The sequence below is a fragment of the Engystomops pustulosus genome, chromosome 6, assembly GCF_040894005.1.
Source record: "Engystomops pustulosus chromosome 6, aEngPut4.maternal, whole genome shotgun sequence".
NCBI lineage: Eukaryota > Metazoa > Chordata > Amphibia > Anura > Leptodactylidae > Engystomops > Engystomops pustulosus.
In genome coordinates, this window is record NC_092416.1 from 95410043 (window position 1) to 95435294 (window position 25252).

The 25252-nt window shown below is 42.0% G+C and overlaps 1 protein-coding gene across 4 annotated transcripts in view; it reads left to right on the forward strand.

Annotated features, from left to right (window-relative positions):
* Positions 1 to 25252, forward strand: part of LOC140064031 (BAR/IMD domain-containing adapter protein 2-like) — a 152455-nt gene that overhangs the window by 102394 nt on the left and 24809 nt on the right. For all 4 annotated transcript variants that reach the window (XM_072110434.1, XM_072110433.1, XM_072110435.1 and 1 more), the window contains 3 exons: positions 15430 to 15582; positions 16692 to 16901; positions 24202 to 24439. In XM_072110434.1, coding sequence (XP_071966535.1) covers positions 15430 to 15582; positions 16692 to 16901; positions 24202 to 24439 — 601 coding nt within the window. The remainder of the gene's footprint in view (positions 1 to 15429; positions 15583 to 16691; positions 16902 to 24201; positions 24440 to 25252) is intronic.

Consider the following 25252-nt stretch of genomic DNA (forward strand, 5'->3'; position numbering starts at 1 on the left):
ATCAAGAAAAACAACTTTGAAGTTGGATGTAACATTGCGGTATAAAGTCATGAAGGTAGAGAGTTTAGCACAGAGGTCAAGTTCTCCTCTCATCTGACATCATGCTGGAGACTTCTGGAGAGCTGGATACTTATTTCCTAGGATATAATTACAGTGAAAGGGCATTCTTAGGTGATCTCAAAGTTGATTTGCTGGAGGATGCCAACTTGCTAGGCAATAAAAGAAACATGATCTGGAAGGTAATAAACTGATTGAGAACATGCTGATTTTTATGTCAATTTCAGCTGACAGGTTCCCTTTGAAACCTACATTGGCCAATCTACCATGAAGCCAGTTAAGCCTCTGCAAATGATGTGTTTCGTATTGTAGTACCTCCAGATGGACAAGTCCTCCTGCCCACCTTTGACAAAAATATTATAATGGATCAAGGCTCTACATCAAAAAGTATTTCCTGTTTCTAAAATTTCAACAGCATTATCAGTAGATGTTCCCTGGATCTTCCCTGGGGGTTACTTCATGAGGTGGATGAAAACTTTGGGAGAGCAAAATGCGGAGTGTCTGAATGGTGTTTTATTCTAACCACCAGGGAGGATCTTTCTCTGTATTTTGCTGCTGCAATAGGAAAGAGGAAAGACTTATGTAGAGCTTTCAACTATGAGTATTACAATATAACTGAACCTCTGGCCATAGACAAATTTGAACTACCGTATATACTCGAGTATAAGCCGACCCGAGTATAAGCCAAGACCCCCAATTTTACCACCAAAAACCGGGAAAACCTATTGACTCAAGTATAAGCCGAGGGTGGGAAATGCATTAATCACAGCCCCCCCCCAGTATATTGCAAGCCTGCCCCCAGTAGTATACAGCCAGCCCATTCTGCCCCCTTAAGTATACAGCCAGCCCATTCTGCCCCCTTAAGTATACAGCCAGCCCAGCCTGCCCCCACTATATACAGCCAGCCCAGCCTGCCCCCAGTAGTATACAGCCAGCCCAGCCTGCCCCCTTAAGTATACAGCCAGCCCATTCTGCCCCCTTAAGTATACAGCCAGCCCAGCCTGCCCCCAGTATATACAGCCAGCCCAGCCTGCCCCCTTAAGTATACAGCCAGCCCAGCAGTAAAAAAACCCAAAAAACTTATATACTCACCCTCCGGTGGCCCCGATATCTGCGCTGCTCCCCCGATGTCCGCGTGGGTCCTCTTCTGTCTTCTATCTTCTTCTGTCTTCCGCAGGGCGCGACCATGTCCTTCTCCCGGCCATCGCATAGTATGACGTCAGCAGCGGCTGCGTCATACTATGCTCCTGCCGCCCGGGAAAACCATGGCAGCCCCCTGCGGAAGACAGAAGAAGATAGAAGACAAAAGAGCACCCGGGAGCAGCGCGGACATCGGGGGAGCACCACGGACATCGGGGGAGCATCGCAGATATTGGGGCCACCGGAGGGTGAGTATATAAAAGTGCTGGGCTCACTATTGACTCGTGTATAAGCCGAGTTGAGGATTTTCAGCACATTTTTATACACGAGTATATAGGGTAATAGACTCTCACTATTAAACTTTTGAATGAAGCCACCAGGTCCTGAGCTAATACACAAGCCCATCACGCATACGACTTCAGCCAAACTTTATTGCTTATTGCCATATTAATATTGCATGTCAGGAAACTAGAAGCGCAGGAAAAGTGTTATGAATGAAGTTCAAATTGAGAAATTGAGTGACAAAAAAGTTGTGAGTGTCGGAAAAGATGCAAAATTGTGGCACCAACATATAATAAATATGGCATACATGGTGTAGCGATAAACAAGAAAAAAAAAGGCTACCAAAAAAATGATGCAAAGCCAATAATAAATGACTCCCATTGTTATTTGTGGGATTATTCGTGTAGGTCAGAAGGTTACTCCTAGGATAATTTTTTCCGTCAAGGCCATTGCTTATAATTCTCTTCAGATCTAAAGAACAATGGTTTCTTCTTAAGGACATGGTATATCAATTGGTATAGTAGCTCTCTGTGATGTAGTCTTTTAGTCATATACCATTAAATGTAGTAGGATATTTAGGTATGCATGTGATGTTTATTTTGTCAGGAAATATGCATTCAAAAATTGAGAACAATAGACATTTGCTTTCCTAAATTCCTTTAACCCCTTCCCGACATTTGACGTACTATTACTGCATGGCGGGAGGTGCGTTCCCGCAAAATGCAGTAATAGTACGTCAAGCTTCTGGCGCCGGCTCCGTTCATATATTATAGCCGACACCCGCCTCTAACACCCGTGATCAGAGATATCTCCAATCGCGGGTGTTAACCCCTAACACGCTGCGGTCGGGATGGCCGCGGCGTGTCAGGGGCATTTAGCTGGAATCCGACCCCCCCGCAGCGCTTACCGGGGGGGTCCGCTGCTCCGTATTAGGTGAAGAATAGCTTGAACAAGCGATCAGTGGATCACTTGTTTAAGCTAACCTGTAAAGGTAAAGAAAAAAAGTAAAAAACACAAATTAAACACACTTTTGAATAAAAAGAATTAATGAAATAAAGTTAAAGTCCCCTAAACACCAACATTCCCTATACACATCTAATAAAGTGAAAAAACCTGAAAATCACCAAAATACCCCACATATCGCCGCGTCCGTAACAATCTGTACAATAAGTCAGAAACATTACTGGACCCATACGGTGAACGCCGTAAAAACAAAACGTGAAAAACTCACCAAAAATGTAAATTTTCATAAAATCCCTTCACAAAAATGTTCCAAAAAGTGATAAAAAAAAAGTTATGTGCACCAAAATGCTACCACTGAAAAGGACAACTCAAAACGTAAAAATAAGCCTTAAACCAGCTCTGTCAACCGAAAGTTATATCTCCGAAAAGATGGCGATGCAAAAACAAATGAGATTTTCTTTATATTCGTTTTTTTCCTGTAAAATTGTAAAAAATATAAAAAACTATATAAATGAGGTATCACCGTAATCGTAGTGATCTATAGAATAAAAATATTATAGTATTTTTAGTGTACGGTATACAACTCCCAAAATGTACAAAAAAAGAAACCCAAAATTGACAATTTTCTTTTCCTCCATACTTTAAAGACTTAATAAAATCTCATCAAAAAGCTACAGACCCACTAAAATGAAGTATTTGTAAAGTGCATCTCATGTCGCAAAAAATAAGCCCTTATGTGTCCAAATTGCCAAAAAAATAAAGATTGTATAGCCATTATAAAGTGACAATGCATAATCTGCTCTGAACGGCGCAGCTCCCCCCTCAATGCCCTGGTGTGTGCCCATACAGCAGTTTACCACCACATATGGGGTATTGTTACACTCAGGAGAGATTGGGTGTCAAATTTTGTGGAGCGTTTTGGTATTTTATCCACTGAGAATTTGTACATTTTATGAAAAACACATTAATTTAGTAAAAAAAAAAATTAATTTCAAAATTGCATCCAATTTTGTTTTAACCCCTGTAAACCAATTAAAGGAAACCTACCACTTGAAGTGGCAGGTATAAGAAGGAAATGCTGGAGATTATTTTTGTTAGTGTTTTAAACCGCTGTATCGCGGTTTAAAACACTTTTTAAACTTTATAGCCAAAGCTGCTTCGGCGCATGGAGGTAAGCGCCAAGCGCGTACATCCCTGCGCCGAAGCAGCTTCGGCTATAAAGTTTAAAAAGTGTTTTAAACCGCGATACAGCGGTTTAAAACACTAACAAAAATAATCTCCGGCATTTCCTTCTTATACCTGCCACTTCAAGTGGTAGGTTTCCTTTAAAGGGTTAACAAACTTCATAACAGTTGTTTTACGTACGTTGAGGGGTGTCGTTTCTATAATGGGGTAATTTATGTGGTTTTACTTTTATTTAGGCCTCTCAAAGTAACCTCAAACCTGAGCAGGTCCCTCAATAGCAGGATTTTGCTTTTTTTATATAAATGGGAAAAATTGCACCTGACGTTCAAAGCCCCATAATATCCTACAAAAATGATAGTATGTATAAAAAACCACGGAGGTATAAAGTAGACATTTGGTGAATGTTAGTTATTACGTTTTTTGGTGTTATGACTCATGTGTGGAAAAAGTAGAACATTTAGAATTTTGAAAATTGAGAATTTTTCCAAATTTTCACCAAATATCTGATTTTCTCATAAATAAATGCAAAACATACCACCAAAATTTTTTAACTAACATGAAGTACAATGTGTCACGAGAAAACAATTTCAAAACCACTTGGATATGTTAAAGCGTTCCAAAGTTATAACCACTTATAGTGACACAGGGCAGATTTGAAAAAATGGGTCTTGTCGGGAAGGTGGAAAGTGGCTTCGGCGTTATTAACCCCATAGCGCAAAAATACGTACCTGTACGTTTTATTGCGCATGGGGTAGTATGAAGAGGGTTCACGGGCTGAGCCCTCTTCATACACGCCGGGTGCTTGCTTCACAATGAAGCAAGCACCCGTCGCTAACACCCGCGATCGGTGCTTGTACCGATCGCGGGTGTTAACCCTTTCATCGCCGCCGGCAAAGCTGCCGGCGGCATTAACGAGCTGGCGGCGCGTGGGCGCCGCCATCTTGGCTCCGATCGCCGATCCCCGTGACGTCATCGGGGAGCGGCGATCCTTTGCCATGACAGTCTCGGATCACACAATGATCCGAGGCTATCATGTTTTAGGCCATCTATTACAATGTGCGATCTGCACATTGAAATAGATGGTGTGTAAAATCCCCATATACTGCCATACTGTAGTATGGCAGTATATGGTAGGATCAATCAGACAACCTAGGGTTAAAGTAAAAAAATAAAAAAAAATAAAAAATGATATTAAAAAAACCTAAAAATTCAAATCACCCCCCTTTCCCTAGAACAGATATAAATATAAATAAACAGTAAAAATCATAAACACATTAGGTATCGCCGCGTCCGAAAATGCCCGATCTATCAAAATATAAGAATGTTTTTTTTACTGCGTTTAACCCCGTAACGGAAAATAGTGGCCAAAGTCGCAAATGGCATTTTTTTGCCATTTTGAAAAATATAAACAATTCAATAAAAAGTGATCAAAAGGTCGTACAATTCTAAAAATAAAAGCATTGAAAATGTCATCAAAAGTCGCAAAAAATGACACCACCCACAGATCCATACACCAAAGTATGAAAAAGTTATTAGTGCAAGAAGACGGCAAAATGAAGAATTTTTTTTTTGTACAGGAGGTTTTAATTTTTGTAAATGTATGAAAACATTATAAAACCTATACAAATTTGGTATCCATGTGATCGTATTGACCCAATGAATAAATTAGACATGTCATTTGGAGCGCACAGTGAAAGACGTAAAATCCACGCCCACAAGAATACGGCGCAAATGCGTTTTTTCACCATTTTCACTGCATTCAGAATTTTTTTCCTGCTTCCCAGTATATGGCATAGACAATTAAATGCCATCACTATGAAGTGCAATTTGTTACACAGAAAACAAGCCATCACACAGCTCTCTACATGGAAAAATAAAAAAGTTATAGATTTTTGAAGGTGGGGTGTGAAAAATAAAGACGCAAAAACGAAAAAGGGCCTGGTCCTTAAGGGATTAAAGAAGGAAAAAGAGCAATGACATTACTTCAGTACAGGAAACACTGAAGTCCAGGAAATGGAAGAGAATTACTTCTAGAGGACAGTAGCAATGTAAACCTCATATACACAATTTCCTCTTTTCTTCTCAAAATAGAACTGTAATCATACGAAATTTCTGTGTTAAAGGAGTTGTCCAGAATTAGAAAATTTATATACATGACTCAAAAGGTGGGGTATAAAAATAATAAATAGCTCTCACTGTTCCGCTGGGGGGAACGGCCGCAGCTTAATGGGATTGCTAGTTAAGGCGAGTGTGAGCTTTTCATTATTCAAAGGAATCCTACCATGAGGAATCTACCATCAGAAGTAGATCTGATGGTAGATTCCTCATGCCTACCTGTGCCTTTATTTTTAACTAATCTTGGCACCTAATCTAACGTTTAAAAAATTTAACAAAGTAAAATGTACTTGCAGAGGCTACTGGGGCATGGAGCAGCCTGGCCTGGCGCGAGTGCAAATGCTATTCCACGCCCCAGTAGCCTTTCCAGGGCACGTCCTCAGAATGCTCTTCTTCCTGTTTCATGTTACACATCGCCAAAGTAGCTCTGACTCCCAAAGAACCATGTGTATGATCTGCTTACCTGTGCAGACCATTGCATCTTTTAACCCTGCTATGCTTGCAAATTATGCCACTGCCACCAATGACTTATACAGACATATGTATGTTTGCATATATATAAATATACATATGGCAGTAATTTGTGCCAATGGCATAATTTGTGTGGTAAAAATATGCAAGGCTCTGTATTGGTATGAAGATCGCATGTGCCTCAATTCACTCTATGAGAGTCAGAGTTACTGCAGCAATGTGTAATAAGAAACAGGAAGAGGTTAGTTAAATAAAGGTTCGGTTAGGCATACTCGGTAGCTTATGCCAATCATATCCAGAATTCCGAATGACTCTGCAGGTGATGTGCTTCAGGTGATGTGCCTACGTATTTGCCCCATATTATCCCAAATGCCAGAAGTATGTATAATCCCATAGTAATCAGGGCTAGGAATAAACTTTTCCTGCGGCATATAGGTTTGTTATTATTTACATGCATACACCCCCATAAGTGTTGATAAACAAAAGAAAATCAAAAGAGGGGCATCCAAGTAGATATAATATAATCATACCTGCCAATCACAGGCATCCAGGACGGGCAGAAGAATATTCATCCAAAAGAAAGGACAAGGGAATGTGTATATTGGGTGCAGTAATAATTTTTTTCATACTGTCTGTGAAAAAAATTTATTCACATGTGATTACATATAAGATACATAAACAAGTATACTTATATTCACATAAAAAGTGCAGTGTACCGAAGGTCACTGGGTACAAAAACTTAAAAAGGTCACAATTCATAAGATTGCAGACAAATAATTAAGGTAAACTGGTAGAAAACCTAAATGAAACCATCCATCTTGAATTCCCAATTTAACCCATTCTGTTCAAGAGTGTTTAATTCATATATCCATTTGAGTTCAAGGCCTTTTAACGCTTTTTTCCTATCACTTCCTCTCTGATGTTTTTGTACTCCATCAATAATACGAAAACGGAATTGTGAGACATGATGGTGATTTTTGATGAAATGATCTGGAAGGGGTAAATCTGTTTTTCCCATTCGGATCTTGGACTTATGTTGGTTTATACGTAGGCGACACTCTTGTGTAGTCTCGCCCACGTACAAATAACCACAAGGCATTGGATCAGATAAATAACAAGGGCAGAGGTCCATGCATGGTGTTGCATGATATAATATTGTTTCCATGTTCTTGGGTGGCAAAAAATGTTGCCTTTCAACATATTGAAAGTGTTTACAGGCTAGAAAAGTGTGTACAGGCTAGAAAAGTATATACATCAAATTTTATTAAAGGACGTTGACATACATCAAATATATTAAAACCAATTAAAATGCCATAAGCACATGTGTCGAATGGACTAATGAAGGTAACAATGGTCCATGGACCATCACAAGTGGGAAAAGCAAATAACTGTCCTACAAACACTTAAATATCACAGTATGCATGCAAATAATGTGCAATAGGCAACAAGTCATGTGAATCACCAGTAATTACAATGGTATGTCCCTTGTACATATTTATAGGTATAACAGACAAATACTGATGTCTTTCAACATATTGTTACAATAACAGCAGCTAAGGCAAGGGAAGCAACCAGTTTTCCTCCCATTTACTTTATCGCTATCTGTATGCATATCAGCATGTACCAAATGGTCCCCTAAATTCTTAGGTCTTCTGTATGCCATGATCGGAAACTCAAGTTTTTGAAACTCAAGTATATCTGGTAATGAATCTTGCACAATAGACCAACTGTCCCTCAAAATATTTGCTACCTTATTGATGGTGTTAGATTGCCGCTACCCGACACAGGGAGAGACAATCAGAGTCAAGATGGCGGCGACCATGTATTGCGAGCTGTTACAAGCCGCTGGCAGCTGTGCCTGCGGCATGTAGTGAGTTAACACCTGCAGATAGGGCTGGCACTATTCGCAGGTGCTAACGCAGGGTGTTTGTTGCAATATTCAGCTCACAGCCAGTCGGAATGGAGAGGACTCAGCCTGTGATGTAGACTGAGGTTAGAGGAGATGTTGCAGCATGTTTTTGTTTCATTTCAAAAACCCTTACAAAATATAATTCCTGTGGAATCACTGAAAGGGAACAATCCTTTAGTGATACACAATCTGGGCATGGATATTGCATGTTTATCATCAAGATTTTGGAAGCTGAGCTGTGCAGCAGAGCACTGACCTCTAGGTCACCCCTTGTACAAGAATCCTGTGCACTGTGAGTGCTGTGATCTGAATACTTAGTCTAGTGCAGTTGTCTTGCCTAGAATGGAATTAGGAAATGAGTCCTATACAAGTTATTCACTAACTTGCTATATGGTTGCTATATGGTTGTCATGTTGGTTTCCTAGACTCCTAAACTAGTTATTTAGACCATTTAGAACTGCAGGGAAAAATAGCATGTCAATTACACTACTCTTTTTATTAAAACAAGAAATTCACAACAAATATAGCGTGACATCACAGACTTCTTATACTTACCACCAATAAAGGTCATGCAAAGAAAATAGTTTATAATATTGGGGAAACCCTCCATTCTTCTTCAACAAACCAATCTTATAGTAGACCCATCCATCTAATAATAATATATATATATACCTTTATTGGTATTATTGGTATTGTTGTTGTTTTGGTGTTAGGATTTATACTAGAATAGGGTTCTCTGAAACACCACCGAGTTAGTGTAAAGGGGCGAAATATAGTACTCCTTTCTGTCTCTTCGTAGTGTCGGAGTAGGAAGCCTCTCCATTTCTTGAACTCTTTAGCTATCAACTTTGATTCTACCCTCTCGGCCTCTAGGCGTTCTAAATAGAACAGTTTATTTCCTTTGTGTCTGCACCTCCCCACGTGTAGGGATTTTTGTGATCTGTGGGGGTTTCAGCACGGAAACCCCCACTAATCAGCAAATTCGATAGGGCCGTGGATAGGGCCTAACTTTTGCTTGTGGGAGAACCCCTTTAACCAACCTCCATCCCCACTCCCAACAGAATGTATAGCAAAACTTATTTCAGTTAACCACTCCATTCCCAAGAATACATATATTGTGAAAAAATACGATTAAATCTCACCCACCCATCCATCTGGTTGGAGTCTCTGGAACCATGGTTAGATCCCCATTCCATCTGTATTTCCAGCAGGCAGCATATTATAAGTAAACAAATCTGAAACTCACTGTCCAGAACTCCCTCTGGTCAATAGTCCCTCTGAGCCTGATCGCTTAGAGAGGAGGAGCAGCCTTCTGATGGTCTCCTTGAGTCCCTTGGCGCACGCGAGTCAAGCAGGAAAGCCTTCGCTGCCTCCGGGTCTTGAAAAATGTGTTGTGCTCCGTCAGTAGTTGTAAGAGAACTGCAGGGTAGGCCAGTTCAAAGTGAATGTTCCTTTGTGCAAAGGCCGAGTAAATGGGTACAAAAAGCCTACGCTTCCTGGTGACCGCCACTGAAAAATCCTCAAACTATAGGAGAGAGTGCCAGGAACGAGGCACAAGAATTGCGGTAGGCTCGTATGGGATCATCTGTGAGTAGTTCAAATATTTAGCAATAACTTGCCTGGGCCCAGGCTGTGAGCATCTGAGCCCTCCTGCGTCATTCTACAGGGAGGGCCTACCCTATGCACTCACTCGACCAGGCATCTCCTGGAAAGTCCCAGGGCCTTGGGTTGTTCTTCTTCATATATTTCTTTTAGATGAGCAGTGGAAATCTCCTCTGGTTGTTCAACTAATCGTAAATTGCTCCTACGAGAGCGATTTTCTAGGTCCTCTATCCAGTCTAATAGCATAGCAGTAACGGATTGCAGCTCTTTGTATTTTGTTTGGAGTGCAGCAGATTGTGTGACCATTTCTGCTAAAGTCTCCTCCACCATCAGGAGCTTTACCTTGTTCCTTTTGACAGACTCCTTGACCAATGTCAGTGAGCTTTACAGTGTTTCAGCTTCAGGGTTGCTACCAAATCTGGAGCCTGATGACGTGCCACCTCCATGGCCAGGAGCTGATAGTCCACCTGTCCCCCATGCTGATTGTTCCTTGCTGTCGCCAGAGATGTGGGATCGCTCTGTCATGGTAAGTAAGATACCTGTAGTGGCTGGCTCCTCTCTGGCTCCACCATGCTAGTATCAGTCCCATTGTAGGGGGTTGCTTAGGGCTGTTGGAGACACATGGGTCGAGTGCATCAGTGGTCGGCGCCATGACAGGTAAGGGTTCCAATGGCACGGGTCAACTGATGTAGCAAGCTCCTATTCTCACTCCCTCAGAGCTTGGCAAGGTCTCCAATGCACCGTTAGCAGCAGGGGCCGCCGAGGTGATAAGGAGCTCTTCAATCCACCATCCCCAGCACCAGAAGTCCCCATGTTTATAATGTATCTGAATTCTGGAACCCAACAATTCCCCAGAACTGGTCATTGTTATCCCTAATTACCCCAGGCAGAGGTCCATGGCAAGGAACATTTTGAATGGACGGCTAATAAACCTGATTAAACAATAATTTTCAATCCAAAACCGTCTGGTCATAACATTCATCATAGTTGTAAAAAGGTTTGGGTTGGGACCACTTGTGAACTAGTGAAGTAAAATGTGTAAGCAATTTTATTTTTAAGGATCTAGAGTAGAACAGAATTTTAATAAAACTCTCATTGCATCTATGAGAGATACATGAAGACTCTGAGGAAGCATACTAGTTTTAATGCCATCTGACGGAGCAGTGACATAGTAAATCATTGATTTCCTGTTTGAGTGCCTTGTCCTTACCTTGTATCTAACACCACCCCCTTGTTTGCCAACAATGTATAATACCTTACTATCCCCAACAGTTAATGCCCCCCACATACCATAGTATGTGACAACCCCTACTTAAAATGCCCCCTTTCTTGTACCCCTTCCTTATAACTTTCCTCTTTCTCTAGCTTTCTTCTTATAAAACTCCCTCTTCTTTAACCCCCCCCCCCAGTTATAATGCACCCCTAAAAATAGCCAGCCAATTTATGTTATGTCCCCACACATTGCTTCTTTCATTTTTGCTGTGATAAAATCAGCTACTCGCTTTCCCCATTTCCCTGTAGCAGACCTCTTTTCTGCCATTCAAAGCTCTGTGGTCAGGGTTTGGGACCAGGTGTTGCACACTTGTACCGCCTGCCAGATACATCAGGAGGCCTAGCCTCTTGATGTATCTGGTGCCGAAAAGGGGGGTGGCGTGGTTGCAATCATACGCCACTGGTGCAGGAGTGCCGTTGTATGATAAATCTACACCTATGAACTTATGGTGAGAGAGAGAAAGAATGTGAGAGCTATAGCTAAGTTTTAAATGTGCTGTCAATCTACAGATACTGTGTAATAACAGTGTACTATTTCTATTTAAAAGAAGACAGAAATATCTAAACAATATCCAAGGAAATGTACCGAAATCAAGAGGGTTAAGGTATAGAATAAATATTATTCCTGATACCCACTGGTCCTGGGATGCAGCAGGAATGCATGAAGAAATGGAGAATAATTGATTAGAGCACTATCCTCAACACATATTAATAGCTACTTCATTCATTAGCAGACTCGCGCCTTTGATTCTGTTTGTGCCTAGCTCTTTTTGACTCACTCTTCGTCCATTTTTCATTAGCATGTCAGCTGTGTAAGGGGGCTGGAGGGAGGAACAAAATTTGGCTCCAGTGATTAAGAAAGGATTGCCCATTGTCTGTGCATCCCCTTTGTAAAGAGGGTTGTCATGGGAACCATTACTTTTGGATCATGACTTGCCTACTTGAGGCCAGTTTTGTAGAAGAGCGATCTGGAGGAAGTGAACTGGGGAGGGAAGATAAGACTGGTGCTGGAGGCAGAAAGAGGGAGGAGGCAATGAATAGTTACTGTTTCTTAAAAAGAATGTAAAGATGTCCCCCACCCCTACCCCAGTTTAATGATTCAATGCCATCCTGTTTATTGAATCACAGATCAGGAGGCCAAAGACCCCATTGTAACCCTTTCTTTGTTAAATTGTCCCTCATGCTGTGGAATGCTGTAGTTGCCGCTGTCTACTGGAGAGCTCAGAGGCTCTGTAGACATCTTCTGACTCAGCAAGATGTCCTCTGACTTTCTGGTCTAAAATATTTAATACATTTCAAAATGGCTGTAGTAGCTGGTGATAGCTGGAGTTACAAGTCCACCAGATGTCTAGGAATTATGCCAGTCTGGAGCTCTGCTAAATAAGCAATTGACAAGACTGTTATCAGAATGGAAGCAAAACAATCTGTGCTTTGTCTGTCTACTGACTTTTTGACAGCCTTATCAGTGACCAGTCGTTTTTTATTGTTTTTGTAGATAACAGATTTAATGCCTGAAATTCCATTAACTAAACTTGTAAAACTTTTTCTGTTTTTTATTATATGCTTTATATCTGTGTTATGTGTGTCCACACCATCATGTTTGTGTATATATTTTTATGGTATCGTATACATTTTCATTTCTTTCATTGTTTTTCAATGCATGCTCAAAACACCTTAGATTTCAAGCTATTTTCATACATTTTTCTGAAAGGCAGAAACATTTCCCAGAGTAAAGACCCTCTTTGTGTTTTTTAAATTAAATATGATTTGATTATGATTTCTTTTCTGTGCCCCAAAAATTGCAAAAAAGAAATATCAACTTTAAAGTAGCATTTGCCTGCAGTGTTTTCCCACAAAAATGAAGCCATACAAAATACTGAAACATACTAGGGCTTATTTACTAAGGGTCGCGGATCGCACTTTTGTCGGACTCTTCAAGGTTTTCGGGATTTGCGCAGCTTTGACAGGTATTTAACTGGGGTTCGCGATCGGATTGTGGGTCAGCTGCACTGGCTTTCGTGCAACAGAATTCGGGGGTGTGCCGTCAGATAATCTGACTGATTCGGACTGATTGCGAGATTTAAGATTCAAATTGTGTCAAGACAATGTCACAAGACAATACACTTACATACACCAGGAAGAAGAAGGTCAACTCCTTCAGATCTAAGCAGGAAAGCGACAGATGCAGGATATCGGGTGCACAATCTTTGCAGCACAGTGCATTATCGTCTGACAATGCACTTTCAAGAACTCTGTGGGACCGGGTATGGAAATGTGCCCCACTGTATTTATTTATGTTAAATAAAACACATAAGGGTACCTTTACTAAAAACTATGTGCAGATGACACAAAAGGGTCGAGGGCGACACATATGTGGCACAGACACTTCTTAAATACCTCTACAAGCAGTTTGCACATAAAAGAATGGGTAAAGTCCACAAAAAAACTGGCGCAAGGTTCATAAGAAATGTGCCCGAGAACATTTTAATCTGTTGTAGTAATATTTTTAGAATATGGTGTGATGTTCACACCACAATTACTACTGTTAATAAGGGTTTAACATTGACCCTTTAACAACTGTTTCCAGGATCAAGCAAAATACCTTCATAAAGCATGATTCATTATGTGTTAACATGGAATGGCAGGCAGACCCTTTGAAAATACCAGGATGCCACTGACTGTAAGTAAACAAATCAAATCTGGCACTGATCATGACTGGGTTCAATTAGCTCTGACACAAGCCTGAACTCTACAAGACCAGGGTGGTGGCTCTTTACTTATACTGATCCCATTATAATCATGTACAGTGAAAATCTATTAAAACTCAGAAAAAAATAAGCTATCCTTTTAAAACATGGTGCATTCTCAGTTCCAGAAAAAAAACTCTTGAAATGTGTTTGCGCTATATAAGAAATTTGTCACAACTCGAAATGCCTACATTTTAAGTAAAATTTATTAACAATGTCAAAAATTAAGATGGTACAGAGTTACAGCCTTATAGTGCACCTGATTTTTTAAAGTACTTTAGTAAATGTTGAATGATAGTTATGACATAGTATAATACTGTCAAGTCTACTTAGTATCTATGGGGCATATTTATCAGGACCTCTGCGCACCACCAATCCGCCAGTGGGACGTGAAGGGGTGAAGGGGCGTGAAGGGAGGGGGGGGTGCGGCCGGACGGGAGTGGGCCGGCGCGGGGCGTTACTTTCCCCGCGCCTGCGCACTCGCTGCTGCCGGCGACTTTTCATACGTGAAAAGTCGCCGGCTGTGTTTTTTTCTGCGCCAGCCTGCCTGGCGTAGGTTAAACGCTGCGCTGCTGGCAGCCCGATACATCAAAAGGCAGAAGTCTCTTGATGTATCGGGTTGCGAATTTGCAGCGGCGGGGCGATCATATGCTGGCGCACGAACGCTAGCATATGATAAATATCCCCCCATATGTTGGCTTAGATGATTTTTGAAATATACACTGTCAGATTCTCGTCTTCCTTTCCACGGGTACTTTATGTCTTTTACATGGATTTGAAATAAACTTCTACAATTCCTTTATTTTAATTCCTTTATTTTATGTAGTGCACACATATTACGCAGCGTTGCACAGAGTTTGCCAAATCGGTCAATGGGGCTCACATTCTGATCAACCTACTAGTATGTTTTAGAGTGTGGAAGGAAACCGGAGAACCCGGAGGAAACCTACACAAACACAGAGAGAACATAAAAACTCTTTATTGAAACCAATTGTATGCTGAATTTTCAGCCTGTGGATTTACTTTCCAAGCATCTAAAAAAATTCTAAAAACTTTGACTAATATGGTGCAAGGTAGGCAAATTACAACCAACAGATTTCTGGTGTAAAAAAGATTGATACACCTGCCTCTTTGTCTTCCATAGAGTGCACACTTTGGAGTTTATTTATCAATCTCCTTAGGAAGGAATTCTTTGCCTTGCAAGGTAGCTAAAAGAGGCATGATTTTTTTTATCCCATCCTGGAAAACTTTGCCTATTTTCCTATCACCAGAAAACTGCAATGCCTTGCACTACATTATTCAAGGGTTATGGACACATTCATGACTAGCATGACAAAAGGGGCATGGCCTTTGAAATGGGTGTCGTACCAATTTAAGAGAATCAGTTTCATTACACTAAATTATAATCACTTGAGTAGTACATAGCTGCCATATGGACACATCCCATTGACAAAAATACCACTGTTTCTGGAAAATAATGCCTGAAGTCTACAAAAGCATACAATAATGTTTCACAATAAAAGAAGATACATGAAACATTTTCAAAGGCAAAATGTTGCCAGACCAAGTCTGGTGTGAGCAACCACAGCATATTGCAGCTGTCCTTGGGGTTTGTCGTTTGTGAACGACAACGGTATATTAAATACAGAACTTGACATATTGATAATTTTTATTAATGTATTGCAGTATGTTGAGATCATGAGTGCCAAACAGTGTGAGCTGGACAAGTTTGTGGCAGAAGGTTATAAAGCAGCACTCACAGAAGAACGGAGAAGATACTCTTTTCTGGTGGACCGCCAGTGTGCTGTATCCAAACACTTTAGTGTCTACCACAACAAGGTAAAGTGCAGATGTATCAACAAATTGTCTTACACTACTATGAATCTCCCCAGTATCAGACATACCTAGCTCTTCAGCAAACACAGCAGTTACTATGAGACCCTAGGTGTCAGGGGAGCCCACCCACTCAGACTAGCTGGAAGGTAGTAGTGATAATTAAAGCATACCTCCCTAAAAAGGGACAAAAGAGGGGGCACACAGCAGGAGTCATGGCAGATCTTACTCCCCCCTGCACAGTGCAATTCCCCTCTTAGTGCTCCCATGTCCCCCTCACATTGTGTTCCACCACCTCCCTATTCGTGTTCCCCTGATATTTTTGTCCCCCAGCAACCCTCCCCTCATATTGTATCATATACTCCACCCAGCAGTCCGCTTCAGCTGCTCCTTTTCATACTGCAGCCCCCCCTTATGCTGCATTCCCCTGCCTGCAACTCTCCTTCATACTGTGTCTCCCCAAGCAGCTCCTCTTAGTGTCCTCCCCCCCCCCTCGCAGCAGCTGCCCATCACACTGTGGACCACCCTCCCCGAGGAGCTTCCCTTCATACTGTGCCCTCCTCCAGCACGTCCCCTTCCTACTTGGGCCTCCTCCTCCTTGTTAATATTTAGTTAAAAAAAATAAACACCAGGTAATTACCTCTCCCTGTTCTGGGTTTTAGGTATCTTTTAACACCTAGTACATGTTGCGTCCTTGTGGAGCTAAATGATAAAAGATAATGATAAATTATAAAAGAAAAAAAAACTGGTACAGTCTGGCAGTAGGTGATAATACTCATGTGTGTACCAATGTTGAATTCCACTGTGCATTAGTCAGAAAACATGCAATGATGTGCAGTTCAGCCTCTGATGTGGAAGGGGAAATAACCACATTTTTGCTATAGGCCCTTTCCTGTATAAGATAAAAATTTTAAACAGAGCCAAATTCATTCCTGATAGCTAGTCATTGGTTGGCTAAAATGATATTCATTTCTTATTGAAACAAAATGATCATTTTGGTTCAGATTGTCTCTTTTGATGAACCTGGATTTCAGATTGCAGAGGTTTGTCTTTTTTTCCTTCCAACAAATAATATGCATTGTGAAAGGCGTTTCGTGTTTTTGATGTTTTTAAAGGTAAAGGAGTTGTTAAGTGGCAAGCTCCAGTCGTGGCAGCAGTCATGTACCCAGCCCACAAAACTTCCTGAACGTGCCCTGATGCTTGTGAAACAAACAGCTAATGCTTCTACTGAGCCTGTCATCTCAGATCCAATGCCAAGCACAAAACCACTAGATATTCCTCCAGAACTGGCACCCCTTCTAGGGGGAGGACTCTCTGTGAATCATGTAAGTGTTTGAATTCTGTGTAATTTTAGATAATCCGACTTAAGGAAACCTTTGAAACCAGTTTTATAGATGTAAGGCTAAGGTCGGTGGCATACGACCATGAAAAACGGATTGTGCACTGACCAGATTTCACTGTAATCATGATTGTAGTTTGGCACTGCTGTTTTTTATGGGGAAGAAGTGGCTCCATGCATCATAGATCACTATGTGCCATCATCTGCACGGTTGGCCTCTGAAATCCGGTCATGTCATGTGCTACCTGCCTTACTTGGCAAGCTCATTTATTTGTATTCAAAGAAAGGAGACACATAGCACATAACCCTCTAACAGGGGCTTAACTTTAGGGGGTGCAGAGGTTGCGATTGCACCTGGGCCCAAGAGGTTCAGGGGGCCCTCATGGAGTCACTTTCCCATATGAGAAGACTATTACTTTAAACCATACATTATAGTCGGGGGCCTTGGACAGACTTTGCACTGGGGCTCACCAGCTTCTAGTTACACCACTGCCCTCTAATCATGTTCCCTGCATGTTTTCCCATACTCTCCCATTTTGGCATGGGTATCCTGTACAACAGCTTGTGAAGTACAACTTAGAATGTGGGAAATTTCCAAATACTAAAAGGAACAAAGTAAACACTATGAACAAAGTATAAAAAACATAAATTGTTTTCTATACTTTAGTTGCCTGCAGTCCCCACTAGGGGGAGCTGACAGCATTTGAAAAAGCTAGCTATTCTTTTATTTCAGTGGGCGCTACAGTGGGGGAAATGTATTTAGTCAACCATCAATTGAACAAGTATTCCCAATTAAAAAGATGAGAGAGGCCTGTAATTGACAACATAGGTAGCCCTCAACTATAAGAGACAAAATGCGAAAAGAAGTCCAAAAAAAATCACATTGTCTGATTTTTAAAGAATTTATTTGAAAATTATGCCGGAAAATAAGTATTTGGTCAATAACAACTCAATGCTTTGTTATAAATCTTTTGGAATGACAGAGGTTAAACATCTCCTGTAAGTCTTCACAAGGTTGGCACATAATGTTGCTGGTATGTTGGCTCATTCCTCCATGCAGATCTCCTCTAGAGCAGTGATTTGATGGTGTCACTGGGAAACACATACTTTCACCTCCCTCCAAAGGTTTTCTTTGGGATTTAGGTGTGAAGATTGACTAGGCCTCTCCAGGACCTTGGAATGCCTCTTACGAAGCCCTAGTGGTGTGCTTGGGGTCATTTTAATGCTGAAAGACGCAGTCATATTTCATCGTCAATGCCTTTGCTGATGGAAGGGGGTTTGCACTTAAAATCTTACAATACATGGCCCCATTCATTCTTTCATGCACATGGATCAGTCATACTGGCCCTTTGCAGAGAAAGAGCCCCAAAGCATACCTCCCAACTTTTGGGGAAGGAAAAGAGGGACACAAAGCCCCACCCCCTTTTTCTAAACCACGCCCATTCTTCCACCTACAGGCATAGTATAATATCGAACTTGATGGTCCCCATATGGTACAACGCCACTTAATTTGGCCCCCTTCCTGTGGACCAATATAATATCCCCTAATGCAACTCTGCAACATGTAAAACATATGAAACACCTTCTTTAAATTTTATCCTGCCTTTACATTTGGTTTTCTGCTTTTATTTATCTCCCCAAACTTACACATAATATTATCTGTATTGCTACCCCCACCCCTCCTCACATGGTGTGGTCCCTGTTCTCTATCCTCCTCATTCTTCTGTCCTCCATCCTCCTCCTGTAGCCTCCTGTCCTCCATCCTCCTCCTGTAGTCTCCTGTCCTCCAGCCTCCTCCTGTAGTCTCCTGTCCTCCAGCCTCCTCCTGTAGTCTCCTGTCCTCCAGCCTCCTCCTGTAGTCTCCTGTCCTCCAGCCTCCTCCTGTAGTCTCCTGTCCTCCAGCCTCCTCCTGTAGTCTCCTGTCCTCCAGCCTCCTCCTGTAGTCTCCTGTCCTCCAGCCTCCTCCTGTAGTCTCCTGTCCTCCAGCCTCCTCCTGTAGTCTCCGGTCCTCCAGCCTCCTCCTGTAGTCTCCTGTCCTCCAGCCTCCTCCTGTAGTCTCCTGTCCTCCAGCCTCCTCCTGTAGTCTCCTGTCCTCCAGCCTCCTCCTGTAGTCTCCTGTCCTCCAGCCTCCTCCTGTAGCCTCCTGTCCTCCAGCCTCCTCATGTAGTCTCCTGTCCTCCATCCTCCTCCTGTAGTCTCCTGTCCTCCAGCCTCCTCCTGTAGTCTCCTGTCCTCCAGCCTCCTCCTGTAGCCTCCTGTCCTCCAGCCTCCTCCTCCTGTCCTCCAGCCTCCTCCTGTAGTCTCCTGTCCTCCAGCCTCCTCCTGTAGTCTATTGTCCTCCAGCCTCCCCCTCCTGTCCTCCAGCCTCCTCCTGTAGTCTCCTGTCCTCCAGCCTCCTCCTGTAGTCTCCTGTCCCCCAGCCTCCTCCTCCTTGTTCCCCTGCCTCCTCCTGTCCCCCAGCCTCCTCCAGCATCCTCCTCCTCCTTGTTCCCCTGCCTCGTCCTGTCCCCCAGCCTCCTCCTCCTGTCCCCAAGGATACAAAAATTATAGGTTTTAGAATGATTTTATACTTTTACAAAAATTAAAACCTCCTCTTCATTTTGCCATCTTCTGATGCCAATAACTTTTTCATACTTCAGTGTACGGAGCTGTGTTTGGTGTCATTTCTTGCGAGATCAGATGACATTTTCAATGTTACCATTTTTAGGACAGTACGGCCTTTAGAACACTTTTTATTACATCTTTTATACTTTGCAAAATGGCAAAAAAAGTGTCATTTTTCACTTTGGGTGCTATTTTCCGCTATTTTTTGGGTTTAAACTCTGGGAATAACCGTTATTATATTTTGATAGATTTCAGACACGGTGGAGAGGGGTATGCAACCATCGGAGCGGCACCCCGTTCCCCCTGGATCGCGGCGTGTAAGCCCGCGGTCACTTGTTCTGCTAGCGTTGTGTTATGCCTCGGCCTGATCTCATATGCATTTCCAGAGACACGGATGCGATTGGGTTATCGATTGCATCAGTTTCCTGGGAAACGCATATGCGATCGGGCGGAGGTTGACCCTAGCAGAACTTGACCGCAGCCTCAGGGGTTTACACCTGCTATCGTAGGAATCTCGGATCGCGGGCGTTAGTGATCTGGCACCTGCTCTGTTCAGCAGCTGCTGACAAAAGCGGGATGTAGTACTACGTCACCCTGGAGCAAGCCCTTGCCGCCCGTGACGTTGTACTACATCCAATGTTGGAAAGGGTTTAACCCCTTCAGGACTCAGCCTATTTTGGCCTCTAGGATACGGCCAACTTTTAAGAAGTTTGTTAACCCTTTAGGTGTTTTATAGGGGTTAAAACAAAATGGAGGTGTGGTCTACAAATTAAAATATTTTTTCACAATACACTCATTTTGGGTGGAAAATCAAACATTTGCAATGGGTTAAATGAAAAAAAGCTCCACAAAGTTTTATACCCAATTCCTCCCGAGTACACGGATACCCCATATGTGGCGGTAACCTGCTGTATGGGCGCACGGCCGGGCACAGAAGGGAAGGAGGCGCCATCCAGATCAGATTTGCTATGTCACATATATATAATTGGTGAGATTTTATTAACTCTTTGTTGGTGGAGGAAATGAAAATCATCAATTTTTAGGAACATTTTTTGGGGGGGGTTTTTTTGGCCATACTGTAAAAACAGTATATTATTTTTATTCTATGGGTCGCCACGATTCCGAAAATACCATCATTTATATAGATTTTTTATTTTTTTCCCATTGTTACTGAAAAAAAATAATTTGGCAAAAATGTTGTTAATTTTAGCATCACCGTCTTTCATATGCATAACTTTTTTATTTTTCGCCTCACAAATCTGTTTAAGGGCTTATTTTTAGCGAGAATGATTGTTCTTTTTAGTGGTCTTATTTTAGAGTGCATAACTTTTTTTAATCACTTTTTAAAGCATTTTTTATAGGGTATTAATTAAAAAAATTTTTTTTTGGAGCGTTTTGGGTTGTTTTTTTTTTTACGGGGTTCACTTTGCGGATCTAATAACGATTCTGTTTTATTATGCAGATTGATACGGATGCAGCGATGCCAAATATGTGGGGGTTTTATGTATTTTATTAAATTTTACTGAATAAAAACTAATTTGGAGAAAATCTTGCACATTTTAGCATCACCATCTTTTCATATGCAGAACTTTTTTATTTTTCGGCTGACAAATCTGGTTAGGGGCTTATTTTTTGCGAAAAGAGTTGTTCTTTTTTTTGTTGTTTTTTTATCAATTTTTAGAGCATTTTTTAAAAGGTATTAATTAAAAATTATCTTTTTTCGGAAAGTTTTTTGCGTTTTTTTCTCCGACATTTACCGTGCAGGTCCAGTAACGATTCTTTTTTACAGATTGTTACGGATGCGGCAATACCAAATATGTGTGTGTGTGTGTGGGGGGGGGGGGTTGTGTGTTTTATACTTTATTAAGTGTTTTTACGGGAAAGTGACATTTTAGGGGCAGATGCATGCGCAGACAGTTTACGGTCAGACCCAGAAGGGGTCTGACTTCCAGGGAGATTGGGCAGCTCCGGGGCACATGGCAGTCCTCGGGGCTGCCCAGAAGAGGAACAACCTTACACGCCGCAGTCATGCTTGACCGCGGCGTGTAAGGGGTTAACACCCACAATCGGAGTCGTCTCCGTTCGCAGGTGTTAGTGTGCGGTGTCAGCTGTGATTGACAGCTGACAGCCGGTTCTTCTGGTGCCGGCTCTGTTTGTGAGCCGGTGCCAGAAGCGGGACGCTATACTACGTCCCAGTGCGCTAAGTATATAGCCGCAGGGACGTACTATAATGTCCTGGTGCCCCTAGAGGTTAATAGCTCACTGACGGATATATCCCTCTTGGTGTGGAGAAGGGCACAATAATCGCAATGTCTGGCGCTTCGCAAAACATTGCGATTATTTCAGGGCTTGTACGTCACAAAGCTGACATACAAGTCCTGATAGAGGTGTCCTGTCACACACTGACCTGTAGCTGTCTATACTGTGGGGGTTTGACTGTCCTACCTCATCCCTGCTGTGCAGATTCTCCTACTGGACGTCTGTAGCTGCTGGAGGGGGGGTCCACATCACACAAGTCTCTCCTCTCTGTGCTGCCAGCCTCTCCTGCACAGCTATCAGGAGAAGGAGCTGAGGGTCTCCAGGGTCCATGGCCGGGTCACACAGCAGCCGATCTCCAGGTGACCCCCCCCCCTGATGATTTCTCCTCACACATCGCGGCAGCTCACACAGGGGGAGGGGCGGCCCGGGGGAGGAGGAGAAGGGGCCGTGCAGAGCTGGGAGCTCGCGTTGTCTCCTCTGTCTCTGCAGACAGTGTCCCGGGACCAGGAGACGGGACAAAGTCTCTTGGTCCGGGAAAAAGCGTGACAAATCGTGACAACCTCTTAACCTCCCGGGGCGGCGGGACAGGGCTAAAAAATCGTGAAAGTCCCGCCGAAACCGGGACGGTTGGGAGGTATGCCAAAGAATGATGTCACCACCCCCATGCTTCACAGTAGGTATGCTTCACAGTAGGTACGCTGTTTTTTGGATGCACCTCAGCATTTACTCTCCTCCTAACATGACAATTTGTGTTTCTACCAAACAGTTCTACTTTGGTTTTATCTGACTCTTCAGAAACATCTAAATGCTCTCAAGCAAACTTCAGAGAGGGCCCAGATGGGTACTGGCTTAAGCGACCGGACATGTCTGGCACTGCAGGATATGAGTTCCTGTCTTTTACTGACGGTAGCCTTTTTTATGTTGGTCCCAGTTTTCTGCAGGTGGTTCTGGGAACTTTACTGTTCTTGTGATCACTTTGACCCCACAATAGTGAGATCTTGCGTGGAGCCCCTGTTCGAGGGAGATTATCAGTGGTCTTGTATGTCTTCACAATGCAATGCAATTGCATTTTGGCATCCTTTGACAGTTCTTTAGTCTTCACCATAGTGGAGTTTGGGATGTGACTGTTTGAGGTTGTGGACAGGTGTCTTTTATATTGATAACATGTTCAAACAGGAGCCATTACTTCAGGTAATGAGTTGAGGACAGAGGAGCCTCTTAAGAAGTTACAGGTCTGTGAGAACCAGAAATCTTGCTCGTTTGTAGGTGACCAAATACTTATTTTCCACCATAATTTGCACATAAATTATTTTATAATCATACAATGTGATTTTCTTAATTTGTTTTCACATTTTGTCTCTCATAGTTGAGGGCTACCTATGATGTCAATTACGTATTTGGGAGAACTTGCACAACTGGTGGCTGACTAAATACTTTTTCCCAACTGTATATACATTTTAGAGAGTAGCTGCTAGTGGTACTGTCATAAGTACTTGCTTATTCTGCCAGAAGGTTAGATATCAATCACATAGCCATAAAACTTAATACATATATAATTATAAAAGATGTCCTTTTTAACTCCAAGTGCTCACAGTACCAGCTTTTGTTATAAAATAAGGCATTCTTTGCACACAACTTTTGTGCATTGTTTCTTATTTTATCTTTTATCTTATTTACTATAAGATATCTTATAGTATTGATTTAATGGGGCAGATTTACTTACCCGGTCCATTCGCGATCCAGCGGCGCGTTCTCTGCGGTGGATTCGGGTCTTCCGGCGATTCACTAAGCAGTTCCTCCGATGTCCACCAGCTGCTGCGCTGAAGTCCGCCGAGGTCCGCCGGAGTTCACGATCCTATTCCTGCTGAAGGTAAGTGCATGTCCAGCGACACTTTTTTTTTTAAATGCAGCGGTTTCTCCGAATCCGTTGGGTTTTCGTTCGGCCACGCCCCCTGATTTCTGTGGCAAGCACGCCGGCGCCGATGCGCCACAATCCGAACGCGTGCACCAAAAAACCCAGGGCAATTCAGGAAAAATCGGCGCAAATCGGAAATATTCGGGTAAGGCGTCGGAAAAACGCGAATCGGGCCCTTAGTAAATGACCCCCAATGTCTGTGTTGTGACAAAAAAATTGAAAAACAATAGGAAGAATTACATAAAAAACTGCTACTAGCTCCCCAAAATGTTGGGGGGAATATATTAAGAGTGATATTTTGAACATCAGTCTTAATATAATCCCCCATCGGCAGGCTGGATATACTGAGAGAACTGGTGGACAATATGACAACAGAAAGTATAAGGGCTCTGTTTAAAAGAATACAATACAAAGAAATTACATCACATCCCTAATTTTTCAACAACAGACTACTAAATTAAAGATATGCTATGATTTTTTGTTAACTACTGATTTGTTGCTTTTATAGCGGATGTCTGTGCAAGAGGTTCTTCCCATACCTAATGGAGAGAGTCATCGAACTAAAGGACCACGGGATGTGGGCATACCTGTTCATTTAGAAGCAATATCAACTAGTCATATTGTTCCACCACATCCAGCAACACCTACTTCTGTTACACCTCCAACTCCTAAGGCCAATGAATTGTATTCATGTACTTTACCAATACCACGCAAGCCAGCCTCTGAGAACAGGTTGGCAACACTAGGTGAGCATACCATTTCCAAGAAGAAAGGTACTCATACTCAAAGGGTACATATGACCTTGTTATATTTCAGTTTTTCTGGTTTATTAAATTTGCAAAAATATCTACATTTCTGTTTTTTTCTGTCAAGAGTGGGGCAGAGTGTTTATTAATGAGCAAACAGAACTTACCAATTGGCTGCAATGAACCAAAGGGTAAAAATTTAAAGTGGTCTGAATACTTTCGTACCCACTGTGCCCTAAAATATAACTATATAATCTTATAATTTTAAAGGAATATACAGGGAGACTCACTTGAAACTATTTTGTTTCAAAATAGGACAAAGCAAATATGTGTCTCAGTATATGGAGAATTGAACAAGCAAGTATGCAATGTAAGGCGCAAAATAGCTGTTGTCACATGTAGCCCGGTTAACGCATGTTTAACCACTCATTTCTCATCATAGAAATAGTGGTGCACAATAATGAGTAGCATAACTTCATGGTGCAAACCTTTTGGGGTGAGCAAACTACAAACTAAATGTTTCAGAAACTACACACACTGGTCACTGATTCCTTTTAAAGACCTGCAAAAACAGCAAAATTGAATGAGTATTATATAACCACCACTAAAGAGATTAAAGGGATGATATGGAGAAAAAAGATACTGTCACTAGTTCCAGGTGATTGTGAAGATGTATTGCATATTATATAATGTATGGTTCCTTTATCAGTTTATATTCTGTATAGGGGCTGCTGAAAATCCCATTGAATCACTAAAAAAACACTCCGTAAGCAAAAAATGTTTATGGTTGGCAATATCTTGGCTGTGCATCAT